At 43.8% G+C, this 20,216-nt stretch overlaps 1 protein-coding gene across 6 annotated transcripts in view; it reads left to right on the top strand.

Annotated features, from left to right (window-relative positions):
• The window catches only part of LOC110506262 (protein strawberry notch homolog 2), a 113,823-nt gene that overhangs the window by 83,046 nt on the left and 10,561 nt on the right, over positions 1–20,216 (top strand). For 2 of the 6 annotated variants that reach the window (XM_036966877.1, XM_036967074.1), the window contains 17 exons: positions 5,212–5,370; positions 7,432–7,515; positions 8,593–8,701; positions 8,933–9,093; positions 9,420–9,553; positions 9,846–9,936; positions 10,060–10,203; positions 10,492–10,609; positions 10,851–10,956; positions 11,141–11,294; positions 12,359–12,535; positions 13,172–13,269; positions 13,898–13,980; positions 14,297–14,485; positions 15,262–15,383; positions 15,561–15,692; positions 17,778–17,913. In XM_036966877.1, the coding sequence (XP_036822772.1) occupies positions 5,212–5,370; positions 7,432–7,515; positions 8,593–8,701; positions 8,933–9,093; positions 9,420–9,553; positions 9,846–9,936; positions 10,060–10,203; positions 10,492–10,609; positions 10,851–10,956; positions 11,141–11,294; positions 12,359–12,535; positions 13,172–13,269; positions 13,898–13,980; positions 14,297–14,485; positions 15,262–15,383; positions 15,561–15,692; positions 17,778–17,913 (2,197 nt within the window). The remainder of the gene's footprint in view (positions 1–5,211; positions 5,371–7,431; positions 7,516–8,592; positions 8,702–8,932; positions 9,094–9,419; positions 9,554–9,845; positions 9,937–10,059; positions 10,204–10,491; positions 10,610–10,850; positions 10,957–11,140; positions 11,295–12,358; positions 12,536–13,171; positions 13,270–13,897; positions 13,981–14,296; positions 14,486–15,261; positions 15,384–15,560; positions 15,693–17,777; positions 17,914–20,216) is intronic. The other 4 variants (XM_036967004.1, XM_036967124.1, XM_036966919.1 and 1 more) reach the window with 3 other exon arrangements.

Here is a 20,216-nt window from a genome sequence, read left to right as displayed (position 1 = left end):
CCAACACGCAGCTCTGCCGTTTCATAAATGAACGCACAACTTGTCCTGAATTTTCACTTTGATTTTCACTTTTCTCTCACAAAGGCCATACACTGTCTGCCACCACTCACTCTCTCACACACACACACGCATGAGATGTGCATGCACGGACACACACCACTCACTCATTCACAGATTTCTCCATGTTTCCCATCGCTCACTCTGCCATCTCCATGTTTTGTCCTGTGAGGATTAGGAGCCAGGCAGTCTGTGGCTGTTGTTGGCCAGATTACCATCAGTGCAGTTGGAATTCAGGCCTTATCTCTGCCTCACAGAACATCATCTTAGCTGCAGCAGCAGCCGCATCGCTGCGGGAACAAATAGTGCTTTCCCAGTCACACTTGCCTTGCTTCACATTTATTAAGAAAAATACATTCCAGTCTGCTCGGGTTATTCTCTCTCCCTCTCCTCTCGCTCTCTCTGTGAGTGGAGATTAGTGGAGCTGGGGGTCCAATTGGTTGGTGATTTTAGAGAAGAACGACCTTGGCCACGATGTTTGATGTTTGGGTAGGGGGCTGTTTCTGTTTGTTCATAATCAAAGCTCTTATCCTGGCTCTGAGAGGGAAAGGCTGCCGTCTCATCTTTGCTTTGATGATAAGGTTCGTCCTCTCAGAGCAAGAGGGTTGGAGAGCAAGAGGGTTGGAGAGCAAGAGGGTTGGAGAGCAAGAGGGTTGGAGAGCAAGAGGGTTGGAGTGCTGGGGAAAAAGACGTCATTATTTCTGATATCTGACAGTTCATGACAATATCAATTTGTTAATCAATAAACAAAATGTCTAAAGTATAAAGTGGTATGTGCATGTTACATCGTCTGGTATTTTTGTGGTGAGTCTAATTGTAGGTAAGAGCCGTAATGAAGGGTGCCTAGTTTCTAGTGTAAGAGAGTATGAAGCCCTTCCTTATGTTCACTGTAGGACGGAATTCATCACTAAGCTTGTGTTTCCACTGTAGGAACTGCTGGCAGTTGGGGGGAAGGGTGTAGTATATGTCTGCCTCTGGTTACATTTTGTTCCTCCTTGTTTACTAATCACTCTTCTGCCGGAACAGCCACGTTTCTTGGAATGGTGGTGGGAGGGGCACTGATGGAAGGGGGAGAGTTTCCAGGGTTCGTCTCGGCTTCTCTTCCTCATTTCTCTTCTGTCACGCACAAAAAATGCAGCTGTTCCATTTTAGCTGGCCACAGGCACAAAACTTCAAGAGGCTGCTTTCAGAGCTCAAGTCTGATCTTGCCCTAGCAGAGCTAACACATGCACAAGTGCACACACACAACCAGGAGTTTAATCAGAGCGCTTCCAGTAAACACTGATTAGCTGAGTGCTGTGCCCTTGCAAAATCTCTCTTTAGGAGCTCTTTACCACCCTTAAGTCACATTCATATCACACACACAACCAACCGCACCACTTATCCTGCTCCTCTGACCTTGTAAACACACACACAGACCCTGTTGGCCGGCTTCTAGCCCCCTTAGGGTTCCCCTAGAGCTGCTATCCTGCCTATTAAAGTCCCTGTCCTGTCCTCGCTGGTCGGTTGTGAAACCCCCCAGCCTGGGGTGTGTATGTACATTACATGACCAAAAGTATGTGGACACACCTGCTCGTCGAACATCTCACTCTAAAATCATGGCCGTTAATATGGAGTTGGTCCCCCCTTCGCTGCTATAACAGTCTCCACTCTTCTGGAAAGGCTTTCCACTAGAAGTTGGAACATTGCTGTGGGGACTTGTTTCCATTCAGCCACGAGCATTAGTGAGGTCAGGCACTGATGTTGGGCGCTTAGACCTGGTTCACTGTCGGCGTTCCAATTCATCCTTAAGGTGTAACCTCTTTGCACTTCTGGCAGGCCAGGCGCCTGCAGGCTGACTTCGGTCGTCAATTGAATGGCGTTTCCTCCAATACATTGGTGCAGCTGGCTTCTGTGTTAAGCGAGCAAATGTTAACGAGCGTGGTTTGGTGGGTCATATTTTGGAGGACGCATGACTCGACTTTCGCCTCTCCTGGGCCCGTTGGGGAGTTGCAGCGATGAGACAGGATCGCAATTGGATATCACGATATTGGGGAGAAAAAGGGGGTAAAGTACAAAATGAAACAGTTGACCGCAGCAGCTCTAGCAGGGCAGAAATGTTATAAACTGACTTGTTGGAAAGGACGCATCCTGTGATGGTGCCATGTTGAAAGTCACTGAACTCTTCAGTAAGGCCATTCTACTGTCAATGTTTGTCTATGGAGATTGCATGGCTTTGTGCTTGATTTTATACACCTGTCAGCAACGGGTGTGGCCGAAATTGCCAAATCCACTAATTTGAAGGGGCGTCCACATAGTTTTGTATATATAGTGTATGTTCTGTAGTATGTAGAGCGTAGTCACTCTGGCTAGGCCCCTTCTTCCCACATAATCTAGTAATGTACACAGCACAACTGTACTCGTATTGACCGTGGAAAATATTTCAGTAACAGCTTGTGCGACGAGCATGTTTTCCATTCTTTATTAGGCTCCATTTTGAGTGTATTGCTCTGCTGTAGGATCTTACTGTGCTGGACAGGGTGTCCTACCTGCTGTCCCTAGTCAGTCCTTTGATATTAGATAATGTTTTATTCCAGGGTGTACAGTGCCTTGCGAAAGTATTCGGCCCCCTTGAACTTTGCGACCTTTTGCCACATTTCAGGCTTCAAACATAAAGATATAAAACTGTATTTTTTTGTGAAGAATCAACAACAAGTGGGACACAATCAAAAGTGGAATGACATTTATTGGATATTTCAAACTTTTTTAACAAATCAAAAACTGAAAAATTGGCCGTGCAAAATTATTCAGCCCCCTTAAGTTAATACTTTGTAGCGCCACCTTTTGCTGCGATTACAGCTGTAAGTAGCTTGGGGTATGTCTCTATCAGTTTTGCACATCGAGAGACTGACATTTTTTCCCATTCCTCCTTGCAAAACAGCTCGAGCTCAGTGAAGTTGGATGGAGAGCATTTGTGAACAGCAGTTTTCAGTTCTTTTCACAGATTCTCGATTGGATTCAGGCCTGGACTTTGACTTGGCCATTCTAACACCTGGATATGTTTATTTTTGAACCATTCCATTGTAGATTTTGCTTTATGTTTTGGATCATTGTCTTGTTGGAAGACAAATCTCCGTCCCAGTCTCAGGTCTTTTGCAGACTCCATCAGGTTTTCTTCCAGAATGGTCCTGTATTTGGCTCCATCCATCTTCCCATCAATTTTAACCATCTTCCCTGTCCCTGCTGAAGAAAAGCAGGCCCAAACCATGATGCTGCCACCACCATGTTTGACAGTGGGGATGGTGTGTTCAGCTGTGTTGCTTTTACGCCAAACATAACATTTTGCATTGTTGCCAAAAAGTTCAATTTTGGTTTCATCTGACCAGAGCACCTTCTTCCACATGTTTGGTGTGTCTCCCAGGTGGCTGGTGGCAAACTTTAAACGACACTTTTTATGGATATCTTTAAGAAATGGCTTTCTTCTTGCCACTCTTCCATAAAGGCCAGATTTGTGCAATATACGACTGATTGTTGTCCTATGGACAGAGTCTCCCACCTCAGCTGTAGATCTCTGCAGTTCATCCAGAGTGATCATGGGCCTCTTGGCTGCATCTCTGATCAGTCTTCTCCTTGTATGAGCTGAAAGTTTAGAGGGACGGCCAGGTCTTGGTAGATTTGCAGTGGTCTGATACTCCTTCCATTTCAATATTATCGCTTGCACAGTGCTCCTTGGGATGTTTAAAGCTTGGGAAATCTTTTTGTATCCAAATCCGGCTTTAAACTTCTTCACAACAGTATCTCGGACCTGCCTGGTGTGTTCCTTGTTCTTCATGATGCTCTCTGCGCTTTTAACAGACCTCTGAGACTATCACAGTGCAGGTGCATTTATACGGAGACTTGATTACACACAGGTGGATTGTATTTATCATCATTAGTCATTTAGGTCAACATTGGATCATTCAGAGATCCTCACTGAACCTCTGGAGAGAGTTTGCTGCACTGAAAGTAAAGGGGCTGAATAATTTTGCACGGCCAATTTTTCAGTTTTTGATTTGTTAAAAAAGTTTGAAATATCCAATAAATGTCGTTCCACTTCATGATTGTGTCCCACTTGTTGTTGATTCTTCACAAAAAAATACAGTTTTATATCTTTATGTTTGAAGCCTGAAATGTGGCAAAAGGTCGCAAAGTTCAAGGGGGCCGAATACTTTCGCAAGGCACTGTATATCTGTTTTAGGATGCTGGGTCATCTGTGGTTGGAGCCCCTGCTCCTGTTATGCAACGCTGGGCTAAGTTGATGCATTGGCCTCTGGGTGGTTCCACTGAATTGAAGTGTGGGGGTGTGGGAGCCTTTACCAATGACCGACCAGCCAGTCATACTGTGGGAACACTATACACATAGTTACCAACTCTTGTATTTAAGCACACACTCACACATACAGTACATAAACCCACACAAATACATTTACGAGCACACGTGTGTATTACATCACCACATACACACACTCTTTCTCTCACGCACACACACACCAAGTTGGGTACTAGACATGGCATCTCCTCCATGGGGCTTGTCTCTCTCTCCCTCTCTCTGGGTCCATGTCTCAGGGGGTGCCTGTGGGAGGTAGTTAGTGAACATGGCAAATGGAGCCACTACAATATGAATGGAGAGGGTCTGGAAGGCAGCCATGCCTGAAATGAGAGACACAGACGCTCCACACACACATCCACATCTGTCTAATTAGGCTATGCTCTCCAGAGAGAGTGGTATGTTGGCTGAGGACCAGGCCTAGTGTGTCGTCATGTCCCTCCCATAACCTCTGTATGAGAAGTACAACTGCTCTGTTATGCTTGTAGAATAAGATTTAGGTCAAATTTGTTGTCACAAAATCATCATGCATAATATGCTATATTGCATAATGAATATTCAGAACATACTGGAAGCAGTTTGATTGTACAGTGTGTGCTCTTTGGCATTGGATATTTTTTTGTAATAACAATGGTTAACAGGGAACCAAGGAACCAAGGAATAATCCCACAGTACAAAGATAAACAGCTGTCCTTGTTATACCCCATAGAATCTGCTGCAGTATAAAAAGGTGCCAGCAGCACTAACTTGATCCAGAAAAGAGAGAATGAACTAACATATATTGTCTGTTGTCCTGTCTCTGTTTCCAGAACCTGTCCTGCATCGATGACCTCTCCAACTCTCTGTTCTCCTCTCCGGCCGACTCGCTGTCAGACTACACCGATGCCCAGGCCTTCATCCCCACAGATAACCTGGCCCACGTGCCCACGATATGGGACATAAACACACCAGCACAGAGCCAGCTGGAGGTGAGGGGACCTGACTACGTACACACACACACACACACTCTCACTCATACACACTCACTCTCACTCATACACACTCAAACACAGAAATAAACATGTCTGAAAACACACAAAAGCCGTTTTCTTTTTCTCACACAAAACAACGAAAACATGCATAACTGCCTTCAGAAAGTATTCACACCCCTCGACATATTCCACATTTTCTTGTTACAGCCTGAATTCAACATGTATTAATGACAAAGTGAAAACGTGTTTTTAGACAAAAAAAAATAAAACATTTCAAATGAATTGAAAATGAAATACAGAAATATGTAATTTACACAAGGATTCACAACTCTGAGTCAATACTTTGTAAAAGCGCCTTTGGCAGCATTACAGCTGTGAGTCTTTCTGTGTAAGTCTCTAGAAACTTTACACACATGGATTGTGCAACATTCACCCATTATTATTTTCAAAATTCTTCAAGCTCAAATTGGTGTCAAATTGGTTGTTGATCATTGCTAGACAACCATGTTCACATCTTGGGATAGATTTTCAAGTAGATTTAAGTCAAAACTGTACCTCGGCCACTCAGGAACATTCACTGTCTACTTATTAAGCAACTCCAGTGTAGATTTGGCTTTTTATGTTATTGACCTGCTGAAAATGTAATTAGTCTCCCAGTGTCTGGTGGAAAGCAGACTGAACCAGGTTTTCCTCTAGGATTTTGCCTATGCTTAGCTCCGTTACGTTAATTGCGTTGCCATATTTTTGTGGCATTACTCTAGTGCCTTGTTGCAAATAGGATGCTTGTTATGGAATATTTGTATTCTGTACAGGCTTCCTTCTATTCCCTCTGTCAATTAGGTTAGTATTTTGGAGTAACTACAATGTTTATCCATCCTCAGTTCTCCTATCACAGCCATTAAACTCTAACTGTTTTAAAGTCACCATTGTCCTCGTGAAATCCCTGAGCCGTTTCCTTCCTCTCTGGAAACTGAGTTAGGAAGGACACCTGTATCTTTGTAGTGACTGGGGGTTTTGATACACCATCCAAAGTGTAATGAATAACTTCACCATGCTCAAAAGGGATGTTCAATGTCTGCTTTTACAGTTTTTACCCATCTACCAATAGGTGCCCATCTTTACGAGGCATTGGAAAAACTCCCTGGTCTTTGTGGTTGAATCTGTGTTTGAAATTCACTGCTCGTCTGAGGGACCTTACAGATAATTGTATGTGTGGGGTACAGATGAGGTAGTCATCCAAAAATCATATTAAACATTCCATTTATTATGGGACTTGTTAAGCAAATGTTTACTCCTTATTTAGGCTTTCCACAATAAAGGGGTTGTTTACTTACTGACTCCCGGGTGGTGCAGAGGTCTAAGGCACTGCATCTCAGTGCTAGAGTTGGCACTACAGACCCTGGTTCGATCCCAGGCTGTATCACAACCGGCTGTGATCGGGAGTCCAATAGGGAGGCGCACAATTGGCCCAGCGTAGTCCGGATTAGGGGAGGGTTTGACCGGGGTAGGCTGTCATTGTAAAATAAGAATTTGTTCTTAACTAATAATATAATAATAATACATACTTTGACATGTGGTATTGTGTGTAGTAGGCCATTGTAGCACAACAAATTGTGGGAAAGTAAAGGGGTGTGAATACTTTCTGACGGCACTGTACCTGCTTCACCACACACTACTACCTAGATAACTAACACCACTATGCTCATACCCACGCATACACACTCACTCTTAACACTAAACAGCAATTCTCAAATACACATCATGTGCAGTTGGTAAGTGTTGCCTCTAGGGGTCAGATATGTTTACAACCCATCTTGGTAAAGAGAGCATGGTAGCAAATGAACTCAGAAATGGGAACGTTTGAGTTTTTGTATTTTTCCTATAGGTTCTGTTATTATTTTATCCTTTATCTAGCTGTCTGTCACGGACAAGATCACTCTCTCTCATGTTGTGTTTCCAGACGTTCCCACATGTTCATGACATTCAGTCACTCTCCACTCAGTGTGACTGGTATCTTTTCATTAGTTTGTGTTTGTTTTTTGTTTGTTCTCCCTGCAGCTGAATGCCAACAGGTTTCAGGATTTGAACAGTTTGGAGGATATTGCTGCCATTATCAGCACCCCACCTTTGGGAGGATACCAGGTAGCCTCAACGCTTCAAATCTAATCAGACCTATATTAGTCAAGTGACTGACTGAGGGCCCCGTTTTGACAGGCATACGAATGTGGAGGTGGAGCCAACACTGACTGCATCATTTTAAATATGATGCACTAAATTCAAAATGAGTTTGGCATAAATGTTATTTGTAATTTTTTTACCCCCTTTTTCGATCATGTCTCATCGCTGCAACTCCCCGACAGGCTCGGGAGTCGAAGGTGGAGTCATGCGTCCTCCAAAGCATGACCCGCCTAACTGTGCTCAGTAACACCCGCCAGTTTAACCCGGAAGCCAGCCGCACCAATGTGTCGGAGGAAACACTGTTCAACTGGCGACTGAGATCAGTCTGCAGGCACCCGGCCCGCCACAAGGAGTCGCTAGAGTGCAATGAGCCAAGTAAAGACCCACCCGCCAAACCCTCCCCTAACCCAGACGGAGCTGGGCCAATTGTGCGCAGTCCTATGGCACTCCCCACCATGGCCGGTTGTGGCACAGCCCTGGAATGAACCCGGGTCTGTAGTAACGCATCTGGCATGCAGTGCAGTGCCTTAGATCGCTGCCCCACTCGGGAGGCCCCGGCATAAATGTTTTAATTAGAGTGAATTGTTGCTGTATTTTTGCGGACTTTCCAAAAACAGGTTTTGAAATAATATATTGAGTAAAGCAGCCGGTTTTGGTAACTTCTTTGTCGAAATGAATCTTCCTGTGAGGCGTTGTTCTTCAGAGTCCTTCCGAAACACTGAAGGCTAATGATCTGATGTCTAATCAGGCTCCCATTGACATTAATGAATTAACCTTATTAGGTTAATTATGTCCAATTAGCAGTCACCCTTTGACCTGTAACCATCCACAAATATTTAGATTGTTCATTTCACCTCACATGTATCTTGTCCAGTAGGTTGAGGATATTTTACTGACATCTCTTCCTCATCTGCACTGATCTGAAAAGAAAACAGGGGCATTTGCTTTTCACCTGTCCAGTTGTATCATACCAGTGTAGATGGCGAGGAGACCAGTAATGGACAGGATATTAACTAAATGACCTGTGTCCCCTTGCTTCAGCAGACTCAGAGAAACCAGACTCCGGCAGAAGAGGAGGCAGAGGAGGAGGAGGAAGAGACAGAGGAGCTGGGACATGTAGACACCTACGCTGACTACAAACCATCCAAATGTACGCTGCCCTACACTACTATCAAGACACAACCTATTTATCCTCTTTTATTGGTTTCCTTTGTGGAAGGAATTATTATTTTGCAGTAGTAATATTTTTCTGTGGTATTACTACACATAGTTTCCTCATAATAAAATAATAATACCATCTGATACTGGTAGTTAGTCTGTGAGGGGCTGAGTAAGGTTTTGTCTGTCCACTCAATCTTTTAACTATTTTGTCCTTCCTCAGCCACCATAGGGATCTCCCACCCAGACATAGTGGTGGAGACCAACACGCTGTCCAGCGTCCCTCCACCTGACATCACCTACACTCTGTCCATTCCTAACTCCACCATCAACTGTGGTCTGCTCTCTGCCCTGCAGCTGGAGGCCATCATATACGCATGCCAGGTAACACACCACTCTATCACCTCTGACCCCTGACCTCACACATCTGGTCTGACAGGAACAATTTTTTTCTTGGGAACTACAGTATGTGGGTCATACAAAAAAGGGTAGAGTATACATTGGTTTTAAACACCTGTTTCTGCTGTATTACCTACTTCAGCTGTGCTTTTGATATCTTTCTATGTAAGACGTTTGTTCGATGGGATGCTGTTGTATTAATTTCCCGTCTTCATAAAAGTGTCTACTAGATGACTAGAATGCGAAGTGTTAGTTAGTGTTTCTACTTGCGTGGACACATGAGGGACGCTGTGCTCCCTGTGTGCTCCCAGCAACACGAGGTAATTCTGCAGAACAACCAGAGAGCAGGCTTCCTGATAGGAGACGGGGCCGGAGTAGGGAAAGGCCGCACAGTGGCCGGCATCATCCTGGAGAATTACCTAAAGGGAAGGAAGAAAGCGCTATGGTAAGACACTAGACACTCCACCCAATGCATTACCCCGCCTAGCTCTGTTTCTCCCAACCTAATAGGTTTCTCCTACCAGTACGTAGGAGCAGGTCTCCCTGTCTAACAGATGTAGATGTAAAACGTTAGTTGTAATGGATATTGCTTCAGGAAGGGGCCTTTGTGAACTGTGTTAGAAACCATCACTGATAGTCAGTGCCTTTGGTTACTACAAACTATAAAACAAACCTATTCAGTTGTGCTCCACGGTTGTTTTGTAAAGATGCACTCGTTCTCCTCTTTCACCACACAGGTTCAGTGTATCCAATGACCTGAAATACGACGCGGAGAGAGATCTGAAAGACATAGATGCTCCCACCATTCCTGTGCATGCCTTAAACAAGGTGAGTGTTTAAGGAAAAGCAAACCACACTCCAGATCAATATTTCCTCTCAATCATTCATATCCATCAGATTTACCTAATGTCTTTCCCTGGCGAAACCTGTGATTATGTTATTTCCCTGTAGATCAAGTATGGAGACACAGCTACCTCAGAAGGAGTCCTGTTTGCGACATACTCTGCACTGATCGGGGAGAGCCAAGCAGGTGGGCAGCACCGCACCAGACTCAAGCAGATCCTGGACTGGTGCAAGCCCGGCTTTGATGGAGTTGTATCCTTGTATACTACATTATCACCTTGCTCAATGACCAACATTACCTGAAAAATCTAGCTGGCCATTTTAGAAGAATGGAAGTACTGTATCTGTTATCCGCTAACACGGACTAACCCCAAACCCTAAAATGTGAACATACTTGATCAAAAGTTTGGATGATATTGCCACTTCTGTCAGTTCTAGCATGGCATCAAGCCCAGTAACTAGTGATAGGAGAGCATACATCACTCAATGTTTACAGTTCATTTTGTAGCTGCAGTACTTTGTCCTTGACCGTGTTCCTAGATTGTGTTTGACGAATGCCACAAGGCCAAGAATGCTACGTCCACCAAGATGGGCAAGGCCGTGCTGGACCTGCAGCACAACCTGCCGCTGGCCAGGGTGGTTTACGCCAGTGCCACAGGTGGGCCTTTCTCACACTGTACCTGAACCTCTGTCTTCCCTTTCACTATCGCTCCTTCTCACAATACCTGTACTTTAGGACTGTTTGTCCTCTGTGTTTCCCTTTCTCAATCTTATTCAGACTGTATTTGTCTTCCCTCTTCCTCTCTCTCCCTGTCTCTTCGCTACTCTCTCCCTTACCCGCTCTCGCTCTTTCTCTCTCTGTATCAACATCTCACCCCTGCTTCTCTGTCTCCCTCTAGGTGCCTCTGAGCCAAAGAACATGATCTATATGAGCCGCCTGGGGATCTGGGGCGAGGGCACGCCCTTCAAGACCTTTGACGACTTCCTGCACGCCATCGAGAAGAGGTCTGACCTTATTCCACACGTCATTTACCTGATTTATGTCACCTGTATCATATTATTCAAATGTTTATGATTATCTATGTTGTGAGAATGACATCTTGTAATGTTGTGGTTACCAGACCAGTCCTGGCTTCCAGGATTCAGCATCGCTGACAGGCCGACTGTGGCTTTGATTTTTGATTGACAGGGGTGTAGGCGCGATGGAGATTGTTGCCATGGACATGAAGGTGAGTGGGATGTACATCGCCCGGCAGCTGAGCTTCTCAGGGGTGTCCTTCCGCATCGAGGAGATTGGTCTGGACGACGACTTCAAACTGGTCTACAACAAAGCTGCCAAACTGGTAAGACTGACTTGATAGTGTGTGCGTGTTGATATCATTTATTTGCTAAGTTTTTTTGGATAACGACATTGCAGAACAAAAACATTACTCTTAGAAGTAAGAAGTGATGCATTGCAGCGTTGATACGTTTGAAAACAGAAGTCAAGACATGACACAAAAGTCATTGAAATGAAACCTGGAAGAGGTGGCGACCCGCACACTGTTGTAAAAAGAGAGATAAATCCAAAACTGAGGCTGAAATGCTAAAAAATATGTTTTAGTAGGACATGGTGCATAAATAATTTATACTGTGTAGGAAAGTGCATAAATAAGAGGTGAAAACAAAATAGAAAAGTTTTGGCATCAAGCCATCATCAGTGTGACTGGTGGATGGCAGGCAGCTTTGCCCCAGTGATGTACTGGGCCGTACGCACTACCCTCTGTAGTGCCTTGCGGTCAGAGGCCGAGCAGTTGCAGTACCAGACAGTGATGCAACCAGTCAGGCAGGATGCTCTCGATGTTGCAGCTGTAGAACCTTTAAAGGATCTCAGGACCCATGGCAAATCTTTTTAGTTTCCTGAGGGGGAATAGGCTTTGTCGTGCCCTCCTCAAAACTGTCTTGGTGTTTGGACCATTCTAGTTTGTTGTTGATGTGAACACCAAGGAACTTGAAGCTCTCAACCTGCTCCACTACAGCCCCGTCGATGAGAATGTGGACGTGCTCAGTGCTCCTTTTCCTGTAGTCCACAATCATCTCCTTAGTCTTGGTTACGTTGAGGCATAGGTTGTTATTCTGGCACCACCCGGCAAGGTCTCTAAACACCTCCCTATAGGCTGTCTCGTCGTTGTCGGTGATCAGGCCTACCACTGTTGTGTCGTCTGCAAACTTAATGATGGTGTTGGAGTCGTTCCTGGCCATGCAGGCACAACCGCATGGTCAGGCATGCAGGAGATTGTCTGTATGTGTATGTAGAAAGTTGTCAAGATTTTTGTAAAGTGCAAGAGTGCAATACTACCCTGTTAGGGTAAGATAACTAGCTTGTAAAGAGCAAGGAGACTGACCTATATATGTTTGTCCTTCTCAGTGGGCGGAGGCGCTGGCCGTGTTCATGCGTGCAGCGGACGCGCTGTGTCTGGTCAGCAGGAAGTCCCTGTGGGGTCAGTTCTGGTCTTCCCACCAGCGCTTCTTCAAATACCTCTGCATCGCCGCCAAGGTTCGCTGCCTGGTGGAGCTGGCCAAGAAAGAACTGAAAGCTGGCAAGGTGAGACTGACCAGCATTTATGTTCATTTATTCAGCCTTTATTTTGTCATTCGTTTTTAAGATAAAAATTCTTGGCCCCTTTTAAATCTGTACTCAGCCTTTGGTTGACTTCCAAGAGGTTAGGAGTCACCATAAAGCATAACTTGGTATCCTAGGTGACCTCCCTGAGGCCAAGGGTCAATGGCTTTAAATTCAGCCATCAATGGTTTCAAATGATCAATACATTTAATATAAGGCTCACTCTGACCCTAGTGCTCTTGACAACGTTGATTAAAGGTTTTTATCAGAGGCCCGGAACACTTGGAGAACAAACAGATAAGCAATAGTATTTACGCCTGCCCTTGAGGAGGTTGGCAGATTGGTATGAACCTCTCAGAGGAACGTGTCTATCTCCCCATATGCATCTGTCTATTGTTTGTCTATTAAACCTTTAAATATAGATGTCTTATCATGGTGATTCAGCATTTTCCACACCGTAGTGTCATTTAGATGGGAATCTCTGGCCAAGAGGCATTATCACAATTATCCAAGCATTTGATTGGACAAAGAAAATAGAGCCATGTTTTAATGTTTTTTGCAGGTTGGTATGTTTTAGTGTGACACTCTGCTCATGTATCTTGTTTCTCCCCTTCCCAGTGCATCGTGATTGGTCTACAGTCCACAGGAGAGGCCCGAACCAGAGAGGTCCTGGATGAGAACGATGGGCACCTGGACAGATTCGTATCTGCAGCAGAGTAAGTGTGTTTCTGTGCCCGTGGCTCTCTGGGTAAGTATATTATTAGAGCAAATAGATTTTTGGCTCAGCCCTGATTCAACTCTCACACACACCACCACAGCTTCCATCTAGTGTAACCGGGGCTTTCCAGCCTGACGCGCCTGTGGTTTTCGTACAAATAATTTGTTTGTTGCCGGGTGAATGACCACTTCCTGGTTAGAAAGCACTCCATTTGTCACTCTCCAGCTGCAGTTAAAGGTTCAGTCTGAACCCTTCAATTTTCTTATTCAGTATACACTATCTGAGGGTATATGGTGAATCTGCCCTTAGACACTGATCCACAGTCAGTTAAGTTGTTTCCCCGCTAATGGTTAAGGACTAGGATTTGGGGAGGGTAAGCTGATCCCAGAACTGTTCCTGCAATCAAGTTAAACCGGGAGCATACCTCTGTGTCAGACTGGAAATAACGCTGTGTGTCTGCCTGCCTGGACCATCTGAACCTGGGAGACATGAAATGTATATGATGAGGCCAATCAGAGCGTGTCACTCATCTCTATAACCTGTCAGAACTGTCTTTACGTTCTGTCAGCCTTCCACGGTGTCAGATTGAGAAGATAACATGTGTATGTCTGGTCTTTTCTCCTCAGGGGTGTGTTCAAAGCTCTGGTACAGAAACACTTTCCCTCCGAGAAGCAGAGGAGAGAGAAGGCACGTGGAAACAAGAGAAAACGTACGTTAACTAAAATAGTAAAAACTCTGGGTTCCTCTGGTGAGGTGTTTGTTCTGTCCAAATAAAACTTTGGACTGAGTCCAAAGGTGGGCACTGCCCCCATCCCCACTGTACTCAGCAGCACTGCCTTGTTAACAAATCCAGGGGAGAACCCTGTAATGATAATAATAACAACTCTATTTGTGACCAGATTTCTCAATGAGGGCTTATGTCAAATTTTATTGACTTCAAATCCAGTCAGTCTCAGTATGTATTATTCAGGTAAAGCCACTGACCCACAGTCTGAATTAGCTCATGTGTGTTTTCTGTCCACTAGGTAAGCCCAGGGGCCGGCAGCCCAAATTCCCAAAGCACACCATGGTTCATCTGGGGGGCGTGATCAACATCAGTGACGACAGCAGCACGGACACGGACGGCATGGACACCGACTCCAACTCCTCGCCAGACTCCCTGATGGACAATAACGATGACGTCATCTTCGTCCAGCACACCAGCTGTCACACAGGTACAAGATTTCGACTCTCCTTTTAGCAATATTTTTAAATTGGTTCAGACCAAAAATGATCCACAGGTAAAAGTATACACTGCGTGTACAAACTATTAAGAACACGTGCTCTTTCCATGACATAGACTGACCAGCTGAAAGCTATGATCCCTTATTGATGTCACCTGTTAAATCCACTTCAGTGTAGATGAAGGGGAGGAGACAGGTTAAAGAAGCATTTAGACATGGATTGTGTATGTGTGCCATTGAGGGAGAATGGGCAAGACAAAATATTTAAGTGCCTTTGAACAGTATATGGTAGTAGGTGCCATGCGCACCTTTTTGAGTGTGTCAAGATCTGCAATGCTGCTGGGTCTCCCGTGTGTATCAAGAATGGTCCACCACCCAAAGGACATCCAGCCAACTTCACACAACTGTGGGAAGCATTGGAGTCAACATGGGCCAGCAACCCTGTTGAAAGCTTTCAACACCTTGAGGCTCTTCTGAGGGCAAAATGGGGTGCAAATCAATATTAGGAAGGTGTTCCTAATGTTTTGTATACTCTGTATGTTATGCAATGCACACCTTGTGTTGAAGTCTAGTCAATAATTTAAGACAAAGAAAATGACAATAAAGAAACGGAAGCATTTTAGATCCACTGTACTCTCTCACACACACAGACGGTAAAAGCACTTAGCAGACATTTGGGGACATCTTACCGTACTCGCTCCCTTTATGGCTGACTCTGTTAACAGTCGTTAACATGCCTCTGTCTGGGGTTGGTTGGGTTCCTAAAGCCAGTATAGAGAAGATGAAGCAGAGCCTCCTGAACAAGATCGCTGACCTGGGAAAGGAACTACCTCTGAACACTCTGGACGAGCTCATTGACCAGTTTGGAGGACCAGAGATGGTATCGGAGGTACGTACACCTCTGTTACCGGGCTGGACAGGCGCCACATAACCTTATGTCAGAGAGTACATAGTGAGGGCTCTATCAGACAAATGTGAGATGAGAACCGGTATGTTTCCTGTTTAGAGATTTGTGATTGATTGTTAAATTTTGCTCTGAGGCACTCATTGACGACCTATGTTGTAGATGACGGGTCGTAAGGGTCGCGTGGTGCGGCGTCCTGACGGAAGCGTGCGCTACGAGTCGCGTGCAGAGCAGAGCCATACCATAGACCACATCAACCTCAAGGAGAAGGACCGCTTCATGTGTGGAGAGAAGGTGAGACACTGGACACTAGAACCATTCTACATGTGAGCCGAAGGATCTCACTCAAACTGTGTTTGTTTGTTCTTGCTTAGTGTCACAGGATCATGATTTTCTATGTTCTGACGGGATATGATGGCATTATTCTATGTTCTGACGGGATATGATGGCATTATTCTATATTCTGACGGGATATGATGGCATTATTCTATGTTCTGACGGGATATGATGGCATTATTCTATGTTCTGACCCGATTTGATGGCATTATTCTATGTTCTGACCCGATGTGATGGCATTATTCTATGTTCTGACCCGATGTGATGGCATTATTCTATGTTCTGACGGGATATGATGGCATTATTCTATGTTCTGACCGGATATGATGGCATTATTCTATGTTCTGACCCGATGTGATGGCATTATTCTATGTTCTGACGGGATATGATGGCTTTATTCTATGTTCTGACCGGATATGATGGCATTATTCTATGTTCTGACCCGATGTGATGGCATTATTCTATGTTCTGACCCGATGTGATGGCATTATTCTATGTTCTGACGGGATATGATGGCATTATTCTATATTCTGACGGGATATGATGGCATTATTCTATGTTCTGACGGGATATGATGGCATTATTCTATGTTCTGACGGGATATGATGGCTTTATTCTATGTTCTGACGGGATATGATGGCATTATTCTATGTTCTGACCCGATGTGATGGCATTATTCTATGTTCTGACGGGATATGATGGCATTATTCTATGTTCTGACGGGATATGATGGCATTATTCTATGTTCTGACCCGATGTGATGGCATTATTCTATGTTCTGAAGGGATATGATGGCATTATTCTATGTTCTGACCCGATGTGATGGCATTGTATGTTCTGAAGGGATATGATGGCATTATTCTATGTTCTGAAGGGATATGATGGCATTCTATGTTCTGACCCGATGTGATGGCATTATTCTATGTTCTGACCCGATGTGATGGCATTATTCTATGTTCTGACCCGATGTGATGGCATTATTCTATGTTCTGACCCGATGTGATGGCATTATTGTATGTTCTGAAGGGATATGATGGCATTATTCTATGTTCTGACCGGATATGATGGCATTATTCTATGTTCTGACCGGATATGATGGCATTATTCTATGTTCTGATGGGATATGATGGCTTTATTCTATGTTCTGACCGGATATGATGGCATTATTCTATGTTCTGACCGGATATGATGGCATTATTCTATGTTCTGACCGGATATGATGGCATTATTCTATGTTCTGACCGGATATTATGTCATTATTCTTTGTTCTGACCCGACGTGATGGCATTATTCTATGTTCTGACCCGATGTGATGGCATTAATCTATGTTCTGACCCAATGTGATGGCATTATTCTATGTTCTGACCCAATGTGATGGCATTATTCTATGTTCTGACCCAATGTGATGGCATTATTCTATGTTCTGACCGGATATGATGGCATTATTCTTTGTTCTGACCCGATGTGATGGCATTATTCTATGTTCTGACCGGATATGATGGCATTATTCTTTGTTCTGACCCGATGTGATGGCATTATTCTATGTTCTGACCGGATATGATGTCATTTTTCTATGTTCTGACCGGATATGATGGCATTATTCTATGTTCTGACCGGATATGATGGCATTATTCTATGTTCTGACCGGATATGATGGCATTATTCTTTGTTCTGACCCGATGTGATGGCATTATTCTATGTTCTGACCGGATATGATGGCATTATTCTTTGTTCTGACCCGATGTGATGGCATTATTCTATGTTCTGACCGGATATGATGGCATTATTCTATGTTCTGACGGGATATGATGGCATTATTCTGTGTTCTGACCGGATATGATGGCATTATTCTTTGTTCTGACCCGATGTGATGGCATTATTCTATCTTCTGACTCGATGTGATGGCATTATTCTGTGTTCTGACCGGATATGATGGCATTATTCTATGTTCTGACCCGAAATGATGACATTATTCTATGTTTTGGTGTGCAGTGTTACAGTGGTTTGTTATCTTCCTCTCCTCCATCCCTCTTGCCTTCCCAGATGGTGGCCATCATCTCAGAGGCAGCCAGCTCAGGCATCTCCTTGCAGGCAGACAAGCGGGTGAAGAACCAGCGTCGGAGGGTCCACATAACCCTAGAGCTGCCCTGGAGTGCAGACAGAGCCATCCAGCAGTTTGGTGAGTCTGGAGACTACCAGGGGTTAAAGGTCAGGGGTCTGTTAACCTTTCTGATCTCCCCATCCCGGATCCGGGTTCGTGAATACAGACTCAAGCTCATTACCATAACGCAACGTTAACTATTCATGAAAATCGCAAATGAAATGAAATAAATATGCCATCTCTCAAGCTTAGCCTTTTGTTAACAACACTGTCATCTCAGATTTTCAAAATATGCTTCTCAACCATTGCAAAACAAGCATTTGTGTAACAGTATTGATGGCTAACGTAGCATTTAGCATTAGCATTCAGCTGGCAACATTTACACAAAAAAACAGAAAAGCATTCAAAAAAATCATTTACCTTTGAAGAACTTCAGATGTTTTCAATGAGGAGACTCTCAGATAGCAAATGTTCAGTTTTTCCTGAAAGATTATTTGTTTAGGACAAATCGCTCCGTTTTCTGCGTCACGTTTAGCTATGAAAAAACCCCTGTATCCAGGATTGTGTAAATCTATCAGCAAGCTCATTAGCATAACACAACGTTAACTATTTATGAAAATCGCAAATGAAATGAAATAAATATGCCATCTCTCAAGCTTAGCCTTTTGTAAACAACACTGTCATCTCAGATTTTCAAAATATGCTTCTCAACCATAGGAAAACAATCATTTGTGTAAAAGTAGCTAGCTAGAGTTAGCATTTCGCGTTAGCATTTAGCGTTAGCATTAGCGTTAGCATCCAGCACGCAACATTAACAAAAACATAAAAGCCTTCAAATAAAATCATTTACCTTTGAAGAACTTCTGATGTTTTCAATGAGGATACTCTCAGTTAGATAGCAGATGCTCAGTTTTTCCAAAAAGATTCCTTGTGTATTAGAAATAGCTCCGTTTTATACATCACATTTGGCTACCAAAAAAAATCCATAAATTCAGTCCTCAAAACGCAAACTTTTTTCCAAATTAACTCCATAATATCGACTGAAAACATGGCAAACGTTGTTTAGAATCAAGCCTCAAGGTGTTTTTCACATATCTCTTCATTGATACATCGTTCTTGGACACATGCTTTCTCTCCTGAATCCCAGGAGAAAATGACCGCACCTGAAGATTACGCACAAATTTAGACAAAGGACACCGGGCAGACCTCTGGAAAATGTAGTCTCTTATGGCCAATCTTCCAATGATATGCCTACAAATACGTCACAATGCTGCTAAGACCTTGGGCGAACGACAGAAAGTGTAGGCTCATTCCTTGCGCAATCACAGCCATATAAGGAGAGAATGGAAAACAGAGCTTCAGAAATTCTGCTAATTCCTGGGTGATGCATCATCTTGGTTTCGCCTGTAGAATGAGTTCTGGGGCACTTACAGACAAAATCTTTGCAGATTCTGAAACTTCAGAGTGTTTTCTTTCCAAAACTGTCAAGAATATGCATAGTCGAGCATCTTTTCGTGACAAAATATCGCGCTTAAAACGGGAACGTTTTTTATCCAAAAATGAAATAGCGCCCCTAGAGCTGCTTAAGGTGTCTGCGTGATTCCCAGCCAAAACAGTTCGGAAGAGTTTGAGCATATATTATGACAACATTTAGTGATGGTTTGGACTTTTTTTCGGCTGTTTGGGCACAACACACATTTTCTCGAGGCAAGCCGAAGCCCCTTCATTGGTGATTGGTCAACTGTAGGGATTCTTCAATTAAGTATTTGTCATTCAATGAGAGACGACTCGTTTTCATGCACATTTTTTTATTGAGAAATACTGCACCAAACATCTTAGTTAGATACATTTTTTATTATTTTTATTTAACCTTTATTTAACTAGGCAAGTCAGTTAAGAACAAATTCTTACTTACAATGACAACCTACCCCGGCCAAACCTGGACAATATTACAGGCAAATTCTTATTCTCAATCACCGCCGGATGTGATGCAACCTGGATGTAATATTGCGCGACTAAGATCTCCTCTGCAAAAACGTCATAATTAATTATAACTATTTTGAGGAAGTGTATATTGGCAATGGCATCTCAAAATGGACAAACATTACTTGCTTATTTTTTCTAGTTTTTCAAGCGGAGGTCTTTTACGGGAATATGCGAGCACATTTGTTCGGTTCGTGGAGTTCGACTAGGCAACTGCCGAACTGAAGCATGCTGACGCCTTTAGGGGTCAGAGTCAGAGTCTCCTCAATGCAGGTTACACACCCTGTCACACAGACGTCTCTCTTCACACAATCCACCCCGCTAGAAGTGTTTTTTTTTAATTGTTTTTTTATTTACCTTTATTTAACTAGGCAAGTCAGTTAAGAACAAATTCTTAT

This window comes from Oncorhynchus mykiss, chromosome 1 (assembly GCF_013265735.2).
Source record: "Oncorhynchus mykiss isolate Arlee chromosome 1, USDA_OmykA_1.1, whole genome shotgun sequence".
Taxonomy (NCBI): Eukaryota; Metazoa; Chordata; class Actinopteri; order Salmoniformes; family Salmonidae; genus Oncorhynchus; species Oncorhynchus mykiss.
The sequence above is the reverse complement of the archived record's forward strand: the minus strand, read 5'-3'. Positions and strand labels throughout refer to the sequence as shown.